A 9,459-nucleotide genomic window follows, 5' to 3' on the forward strand; every position below is an offset into this window, starting at 1 on the left:
GGCCGACCAAAATGGCGGCCTTGGCCAAGGCGGAGGAGGAGCCTGACGAGACCCGGGAGTCGCAACTCCCTTCGGCCAGGCGTGAGGGGGACGGGACGGGCGGGATGGAGGGCACCGAGGGGATCGAGGGGACGGAGGGCAGGGGAGGGAGGCCGGCCCAGGGGGCAAGGGGAAGGGAGGGGATGGCCCCGGGGTCAAAGGTCACCCCCATCCCCCTCCTGTCCCCGGCCCAGAGGAGGCCAACGTGGAGACCGCCGAGGAGGCCACCGAGCCGCCGGAGCCCGACATCACGGAGCTCTGCAAGGACATGTTCGGCAAGATGGCCACCTACCTGACCGGAGAGCTCACAGGTGGGCCGCCCCACGTTCGGAAGAAGAAGAAGAATGAGGGAGCTCACCGCCTCCGGGAGGCCTTCCCACACTCAGCCCCCTCCTAACTCTCCCCCTCTCCATCCCCTCCGCCTTACCTCCTTCCCCTCCCCACAGCACCTGGATATATGTATATATACGTATATATACATATATGTATATATATAATATATATATATTTATTACTCTATTTTACTTGTACATATCTATTCTATTTATTTTATTTTGTTAATATGTTTTGTTTTGCTCTCTGTCTCCCTCGTCCTCCCCCTCTCCATCCCCCACGCCTTACCACCTTCCCTTCCCCACAGCACCTGTATATCTGTATATATATCTTTGTGCTGTATATATGTTTGCACGTATTTATTACTCTATTTATTTTATTTGTACTTATCTATTCTATTTATTTTATTTTGTTAATATGTTTGGCTTTGTTCATTGTCTCCCTCGTCCTCCCCCTCTCCATCCCCCCCCGCCTTACCGCCTTCCCTTCCTCACAGCACCTGTATATATGTGTGTATATATATATATATATTACTCTATTTATTTTACTTGTACATATCTATCCTATTTTATTTTGTTAATGTGTTTTGTTCTCTGTCTCCCTCGTCCTCCCTCCTCCATCCCCCCCGCCTTACCTCCTTCCCTTCCCCACAGCACCTGTATATATGTATATATATATATTTATTACTCTATTTATTTATTTTACTTATACATATCTATTCTACTTATTTTATTTTGTTAATATGTTTTGTTTTGTTCTCTGTCTCCCTCGTCCTCCCCCTCCCCCCCACCTTACCTCCTTCCCCTCCCCACAGCACCTGTATATATGTTTGTACGTATTTATTACTCTGTTTTACTTGTACATATCTATTTTATTTATTTTGTTTTATTAATATGTTTTGTTTTGTTCTGTCTCCCTCGTCCTCCCTCTCTCCATCCCCCCCGCCTTACCTCCTTCCCTTCCCCATAGCACCTGTATATATGTATATTTATTACTCTATTTATTTATTTTACTTGTACATATGTATTCTATTTATTTTATTTTGTTAATATGTTTTGTTTTGTTCTCTGTCTCCCTCTTCCCCTCATCCCCCCGCCTTACCTCCTTCCCTTCCCCACAGCACCTGTATATATGTGTATATATATATTATTCTATTTATTCATTTATTTTACTTGTACATATCTATTCTATTTATTTTATTTTGTTAATATGTTTGGTTTTGTTCTCTGTCTCCCTCGTCCTCCTCCTCTCCATTCCCCCCCCGCCTTACCTCCTTCCCTTCCCCACATTCATTCATTCATTCAATCATATTTATTGAGCACTTACTGTGTGCAGAGCACTGGACTAAGCGCTTGGGCAGTACAAGTTGGCAACATATAGAGACGGTTCCTACCCAACAGTGGGCTCACAGTCTAAAAGGGGGAGACAGAGAACAAAACATATTAACAGAATAAAATAAATAGAATAAGTATGTACAAGTAAAATAAATAATGAACAAGAGGAGAGCCTGTAGGGGAAATCGGAGGGTCTTGGCAGAGATGACTGGATCCACTTGCCCTATAATTGTGTTTGTGAAGTGCTCGCTATGTGCCAAGCACTGTACTAAGAGATGAGGAGGTACAAGACATTCGGTTTGGGCGCAGTCCCTGTTTCACAATCAAAGAGGGAGGGGAAACAGGGATTGAATCCCCATTTTACCGTTGAGGAAACTGAGGCACAGAGCTATTGAGCAGCTTGCCCAGGGTCACACAACAGGCAAGTGTGTGTTTATTCTGATGACTTGACACCTGTCCACATGTTTTGTTTTGTTGTCTGTCTCACAGCACCTGTATATATGTTTGTACATATTTATTACTCTATTTATTTATTTTACTTGTACATATCTATTCTATTTATTTTATTTTGTTAATATGTTTGGTTTTGTTGTCTGTCTCCCCCTTCTAGACTGTGAGCCCACTGTTGGGTAGGGACCGTCTCTATATGTTGCCAACTTTGACTTCCCAAGCACTTAGCACAGTGCTCTGCACACAGTAAGCGCTCAATAAATATGATTGATTGATTAATAAGCGCAGACCGACCCTCCTCCTCCCCCTCTCCATCCCCCCCGCCTGACCTCCTTCCCTTCCCCACAGCTCCTGTACATATGGATATATGTTGGTACGGATTTATTACTCTGTTTTACTTGTACGTATTTCTTCTATTTATTTCATTTTGTTAATATGTTTTGCTGTCTGTCTCCCCCTTCTAGACTGTGAGCCCGCTGTTGGGTAGGGACCGTCTCTATATGTTGCCAACTTGTACTTCCCAAGCGCTTAGTACAGTGCTCTCCACACAGTAAGCGCTCAATAATTTTGATTGATTGATTGACTAAGCGCTTGGGAAGTACAAGCTTGCAACATATAGAGATGGCCATTCATAATAATAATTATAATAATGATGGCATTTGTTAAGCACTTACTACATGCAGAGCACTGTTCTAAGCGCTGGGGCGGGGGGCTACAAGATGATCAGGTTGTCCCACATGGGTCTCACAGTCTTCATCCCCATTTTGCAGATGAGGTCACTGAGGCTCAGAGAAGTGAAGTGACTTGCCCAAGGTCACACAGCAGACATGTGGCGGAGTCGGGATTCCAACCCATGACCTCTGACTCCAAAGCCCGGGCTCTTTCCACCGAGCCACGCTGCTTCATTCATTCAATTGTATTTATTGAGCGCTTACTGCGTGCAGAACACTGGACTAAGCGCTTGGGAAGTACAAGCTTGCAATATATAGAGCCGGTCCCTACCCAACAGCGGGCTCACAGTCTAGAAGGGGGAGACAGAGAACAAAACTAAACATATAAACCAAATAAAATAAATAGAATAAATATGTACAAGTAAAATAAATAAATAAATAGAGTAATAAATATGTACAAACATATATACAGGTGCTGTGGGGAGGGGAAGGAGATAAGGTGGGGGGGTAGGGGGAGAGGAAGGAAGGGGTCTTATTCCCCATTTTACAGATGAGGTAACTGAGGCGCAGAGAAGTGTCAGCTTGCCTGTAACACCAAATACTAATAATAACTTTTATTACTATTGAACTAAGCGTTGGGGTGGATACCAGTAAATTGGGTTGGACACGGTCCCTGTCTTCTTCTTCAATTGTATTTATTGAGCGCTTACTGTGGGCAGAGCACTGTACTAAGCGCTTGGGAAGTCCAAGTTGGCAACAATATAGAGATGGTCCCTACCCAACAGCGGGCTCACAGGCTAGAAGGGAGAGACTCATGGGGCTCGCGGTTTTAATTCCCATTTTACGGATAAGGTAACAGGCACTGAGAAGGGAGTGATCCCGCAGAAGACAAGGGGCGAGTCGGGTCTTGCGGACTTCCAGGCCACCCTGCTTCCCTCCACCTCGTCTCCCCTCCCCTACCTTGGCTAGCAGCTGGCCCAGATTGGCTACCTCTCTCCCTGCCCGTTCACCGCCGTTCAGTCCATCCCCAAGTCCCCAGAACCTCCGACGGGCCCCACGGATGTAAAAGCGAAGAAAGTGAATGGTCCCTCTCTGTTTTACAGCCACCAGTGAAGACTACAAACTTCTGGAGAACATGAACAAACTGACCAGCCTGAAGTATCTGGAAATGAAAGACATTGCCGTCAACATCAGTCGAAACCTGAAGGACTTAAACCAGAAATGTAAGCATTTCCAGGGACCTTGTTAGGAGGGATCGTTGGGGTCCGACCGGGAAAGGAATCTAGCGAGACTTGCGGGGAGTGGGGAAGCCGAGCGGGGTGGTGCGTGCTTGTCTTTGAAGATGCCGCGCTGCAGCCGCACCTGGATCAGATCAACGCCATCGAGGAGCAGGTGGCCTCTCTGGAGCAGGCAGCCTACAAGCTGGATGCGTATTCAAAGAAACTGGGTAACTATTCTCATCTAGTGATCCCCCGCCGCCCCCTCCCCGGTTTCCCAAGGGGCCCGGCCTGGATTTCTTCCACTCGATCGGCCGCTCCGCAGAGCGAGCCTCGGGAGCGGGGCGGAGGTCGGAGAGAGAGGGACGTCCTGAGGAATTGGAGAACCAGCGAGACATCGCGGGCCCTGATGAGTCTTACGTGGCGGCGCTGGTTTAAGGAAAATCCAAATGAGCTAAGCTTTTCTGGTGCTCTCTTCACCTTTTCTTAGCTAGTAGCATGAGAAGCCGCATGGCCTTAGTGGAGAGAGCACAGGACCTCGATTCCAGTGCCAGCTCCGCCGCATGCCTGCTCTGTGACCTTGGTCAAGTCACTTCACTTCTTCGGGCCTCAGTAATCTCATGTGTAAAATGGGGATTAATTCTGTGAGCCCCGTGTGGCTCACCTGATTAGCCCGTGTCTGCCCCAGAATATAGTACAATGCCTGGCACGTAGTACAGGTTTTACAAATACCATAAAAAAAGGGAGGCTAATGGTAGGGTGCAGAAGTGGATGGGCAACCATTCCTGCCCAACTCACTTCTCCATCCTCTGGTTCCTGGCCCAGAAATGGAGGGCCACCATTTCAGAGGGGCAGTTTTGGCTGGTAGATGTAGACAGGGAGCTGGAGAGGCCATCCAGGATGGGGGTTCTAACAGGGAGCCGTTACGAAGGCGGGAACAGGCTCGACCGTGGAGGGTTTGGGCCGATCCTGGCAGGGGGACAGCGGGGGAATCTGTACGGAGCCGGGCTTGGGGTGAGGGCTGTTCCCCTGGGAGAGAGATAGGCAGGCCCGTCTCTGTTTCCCGGGAGGGCGGGTGGCCGGGACTGTTCCTTCCAAGCCCGCTCTGTGAGGTCACATTCTGGCTCGAGTGTCCGGGTGCGGCTAATTTAGCCAAGGGAAGCGTCGTTTGTCGTAGTCCAGAGGAGCAGGGAGGAGAAACCCTCTCTCCCTCTTGTTTGAACTCAGACAACCTGTCACTGGTATCTGTTGAGCGCTCACTGTGTGCTGAGCGCTGTACGGAGCATCTGGAAGTTCCCAGTGGAGCAAGTGGAGAAAACCCCTGCCCTCAAAGAGCTATCTAGCAGGAAATGAGGCGGTTTTGGGTGTTTTAGACTGTGCTTTGGGTCTTTTAGACTGTGAGCCCTTTTAGACTGTGAGCCCACTGTTGGGTAGGGACTGTCTCTATATGTTGCCAACTTGTACTTCCCAAGCGCTTAGTACAGTGCTCTGCACACAGTAAGCGCTCAATAAATACGATTGATGATGATGATGGCCGGCCCCTAGACCCCTTGGGGCCCCGTCTGCGTTTCCGCCCCTGGTGTCCGTTGGATGCTTCTTTGGGGTCGGTGGTCTGGGGGTTCCCAGCAGCACAAGGCCTCAGGCCTCGGAGTAGTCCACGGGCTGAGCTGGAGCGTTCAGAAACACTCCGTTCTTCAGAAATTCAACAGCTCTAGGGGACGGGGGTGTAGGGAAATGACGACGACAGACCTCTAAGCCCCAGTTGGACGAAAGAAAAACCCCTACGCTTGTGTCCCTCGAAAGAGGAGGTTTTTGACTGAAGTGATCTCCCCCTGCAGAAGCCAAATACAAGAAACTCGAGAAGCGATGAAGGGCCTGAGGGGACCGCGACTCTCTTTCCTGGTGGGCCAGGATGTTTTGGAAAAACGGAAGCTCGGGACGGGTTGATTGGCGCGACCCGGTAAAAGGGCCGAAAGCCTCCGCCCTCCGGAGAAGCCCCGGCCCGACGAAAACGACTTACCGCCTGCGGATCCTCCTCCGAGACCCTGGGGCCTCTGCCCACCCCGCCCCGAGGTCCCGTGCTCCGCTCTTTTGGTCCTCGGGAAGGGCTCAGCCGGAGCTCGACTTGGGTCCCACCAACCCCCAGTACCCGAGGGGGTGGCGTGGGCTGTTTCCCGACACTCCAGCCCTCCCACCAACGCAGAGACTCTCTTTTAGTTCCTTATGTCTTATGCCTTATGTCCTCATCTGTCCACGCCCGTCACATTGCTACCCTGTTGCCGGAGAACCCATATCGGGCGTGTGACTGGGGCCGGCTCGGGTCTTCTAATAAATGCCGTTCTGCCCCTTGGTGACTGGAAGCAATTAGTGGTATTTATTGAGTGCTTGCTATGTGCAGAGCTCTGTACTAAGCGCTTGGTAGAGTACAATGCAACAAGAGCTGACACTTTCTGTGCCCACAACGAGCCTTACAGTCATTTACAAGTGACCAGTATGTCCTGGGACACGAGATGGGGTTTATCCATCTTTGGATCAGCCCCAGCTGTCTCCGTGTACAGATTTCACTGCCCTGGAAATGTCTTCCCCATCACTCTCTTCCCGTCACAGACAGGTGCTGCTTCTCCCTGCAGCCCAGATCCTCCCTCATGCTTGTATCGGTGCCACATAGTGTTTCTCTCAGTGTTTCCCTTCCCCTCTCCGTTGTCGCACCATTGGTTCAGTTTTCCGAAGAAGTAAGATATTCCAGACCTCGCCTTCCGGGCCCGGCAGAGACAGGGCTTAAAGGGGGCCACTGTTTGAGGGTTTTTTGCCTCGAGAAAGTGTGATGGAGTCGCACCCGCCACCCTATTGGTGTTGGGTCCTATTCTGGAGGGAAGGGAGACAGGCATTGTCTCAAGTACCGACAAGCCCAATGGTAAAAATTAGAAAAGTTGGCTGATGGACGTTTCCCGGCCTGTCCCCGACAAGCCTTCAGGGAGGGTTTTTTCTCTTAGCAGAGGGCCTCAATGACCTCGGGATCCTCTCCTGAACTCTGGTAGCCCATGGGACCCTAGGGCTAATAGCATCAGAAATAAGGCCAACCGAGGTGAGATGGAATGGGAAGAGGATCGGGAAGGGGAGCGGTGAGAGCAGGGGAAAAGGAGGGACAAGTAGGAGAGAGGACAAGCGGCCTGGGATAAACAAGGCTGGAAGTCCGGTTAAGTACTCCTTTCCCTCAGAGGGAAACCTGGGGACAACAGGAGGTCCTCAGGAAAAGCGGGTAACGATGGAGCTTAAGGGACTTAGAGGTAATTGAGTGGAATCAAGGCCGTGAGAAAAACAGTAGGAAAACCTGATTTTTAAAGTCACAGGGAGCCCAGAAGACAAGGGAGTTGGAACCCTGGAGGTAGGGCAGGAGAAGGGGGAGTTGGGGAGAGTGAGGACCATTGAATCCTAGGCGGAGGGTTTGGCCAGGGGGTCCGATTGGGACAGGAAAATCCCCCAAATTTGGGGATCCAGCCCCCCTATTAAGGATTATAGTGACTTGAAAAATCAAAGTGAAGGCTTTTGATTGACAGATTGAAGGCCAAACGTCTGAAATGCATGTACCAATCTTAGCCAGTGGGAAGCTTTTGATCCTATATTTATTGAGCACCTACTGTGTGCAGAGCATTACACGATGCTTGGGAGAGTACAATTCCCTGTCTTTAGGGACTGTGGGAGGTGGGGGAGACACACTAAGAGCCTGGGCTTGGGAGTCAGAGGTTGTGGGTTCTAATCCTGACCCCGCCACTTGTCAGCTGTATGACTTCAGGCAAGTCACTTGACTTCTCTGTGCCTCAGTTACCTCCTCTGTAAAATGGGGATTATGACTGTGAGCCCTGCGTGGGACAACCTGATCACCTTGTAACCTCCCCAGCACTTAGAACAGTGCTTTGCACATAGTAAGCGCTTAACAAATACCATTATTATTATTATTATTTAGGAGTCAGCTGAATCAGATGAGGTAACTGAGGCTCAGAGAAGTTAAGTGACTTGTCCAAGGTCACACAGCAGACATGTGGGGGAGTCGGGATTTGAACCCATGACCTCTGACTCCAAAGCCCCGGCTCTTTCCACCTCGCCACGCTGCTCCTCTAACTTCTCCTTAACTGCTCCTTAACTTCTCTGAGCCTCAGTTACCTCAACTGTAAAATGGGGATTAAGACTGTGAGCCCCCCGTGGGGCAACCTGATCACCTTGTAACCTCCCCAAGCGCTTAGAACAATGCTTTGAACATAGTACTAAATGCCATCATTAATTAATTCTCTGGGCCTCAGTTCCCTCATTTGGGAAATGGGGATGAAGACTGTGAGCCCCTCGTGGAACAACCTGATCACCTTGTAACCTCCCCAGCGCTTAGAACAGTGCTTTGCACATAGTAAGCGCTTAATAAATGCCATCATCATTGTTATTATTATTGGAAACCGCAGTGAGTCTGCGCAAAAACAAGACACGGTAGTTCCATTAAACAACACCATACAATTATGTCCCATCACCTAAGGCTTTGGGCTGCCAAAAATTAGACATTATCATTTATTAGGAATTTGCCGCCCCAAATTTCACCAGGTGCAGCCCCGCCCCAGGTAAGCATCAGACGCGCCACCAGGGGGCGTGCCGAGTTTAAAAACGGACGGTTCCATCTGGGGGACGGGGGGGGGCAGATGAAGAATTTTTGTCCATCCCTCTGTCCTCCGGCCGCTCGCGACCTCTAAAATATTTTTTATTTCCATCACTCTGTAGGTCTTTCTATCTCCAGCATTTCCGAACTAAGGCGGCGGGGCCGGCGCCCCTTCCCTGCCGAACCCTCCATTTAGTCCAGTCCCGGCGCGAAGCTAACGGCTCGGGAGTCTGGAGGTTCGTTCCTCGGCGGGCTCCGTAGTTCCTCCGGCTCTGTCTGCGCAGGCGCGGGGCTGTTTCTGGTCCTTAAGGCGCATGCGCAGGGCCGCCTCGGGCTCTTAAAGCGCATGCGCAGGGCCGCCTGGGGCTCTTAAAGTGTATGCGCAGGGCCGCCTCGGGCCCTTAAAGCGCATGCGCAGGGTGGCCTCGGGCTCTTAAAGCGCATGCGCAGGGCCGCCTGGGGCTCTTAAGGTGTATGCGCAGGGACGCCTCGGGCCCTTAAAGCGCATGCGAAGGGTCGCCTCGGGCTCTTAAAGCGCATGCGCAGGGCCGCCTGGGGCTCTTAAAGTGTATGCGCAGGTCCACCTCGGGCCCTTAAAGCGCATGCGCAGGGTCGCCTCGGGCCCTAAAACGCATGCGCAGGGCCTCCTCGGGCCCTTAAAACGCATGCGCAGGGCCTCCTCGGGCTCTTAAAATGTATGCGCAGGGCCGCCTCGGGCCCTAAAGCGGATGCGCAGGGCCTCCTCGGTCCCTTAAAGCGCATGCGCAGGGTTGCCT

General features: G+C 50.9%; 1 protein-coding gene across 1 annotated transcript; it reads left to right on the forward strand.

Annotated features, from left to right (window-relative positions):
* On the forward strand, positions 1-6,398 carry BLOC1S2 (biogenesis of lysosomal organelles complex 1 subunit 2). Its single transcript, XM_038757929.1, has 5 exons — positions 1-81; positions 234-350; positions 3,931-4,050; positions 4,170-4,274; positions 5,883-6,398. The coding sequence occupies exons 1-5, from the start codon at positions 12-14 to the stop codon at positions 5,912-5,914; spliced, it is 444 nt and encodes a 147-aa protein (XP_038613857.1). The 5' UTR covers positions 1-11; the 3' UTR covers positions 5,915-6,398.
* The last annotated feature ends 3,061 nt before the right edge of the window (positions 6,399-9,459 follow it).

This window comes from Tachyglossus aculeatus, chromosome 16 (assembly GCF_015852505.1).
Source record: "Tachyglossus aculeatus isolate mTacAcu1 chromosome 16, mTacAcu1.pri, whole genome shotgun sequence".
NCBI classification, from domain to species: domain Eukaryota; kingdom Metazoa; phylum Chordata; class Mammalia; order Monotremata; family Tachyglossidae; genus Tachyglossus; species Tachyglossus aculeatus.

Excerpts from the sequence above, each read along its gene's own strand:
- BLOC1S2 (XM_038757929.1), top strand. The coding sequence starts at position 12 with ATGGCGGCCTTGGCCAAGGCGGAGGAGGAGCCTGACGAGACCCGGGAG. Across the intron at positions 4,051-4,169 it reads GAAGGACTTAAACCAGAAAT|ATGCCGCGCTGCAGCCGCAC; the intron begins GTAAGCATTTCC and ends TTGTCTTTGAAG. Across the intron at positions 4,275-5,882 it reads TGCGTATTCAAAGAAACTGG|AAGCCAAATACAAGAAACTC; the intron begins GTAACTATTCTC and ends CTCCCCCTGCAG.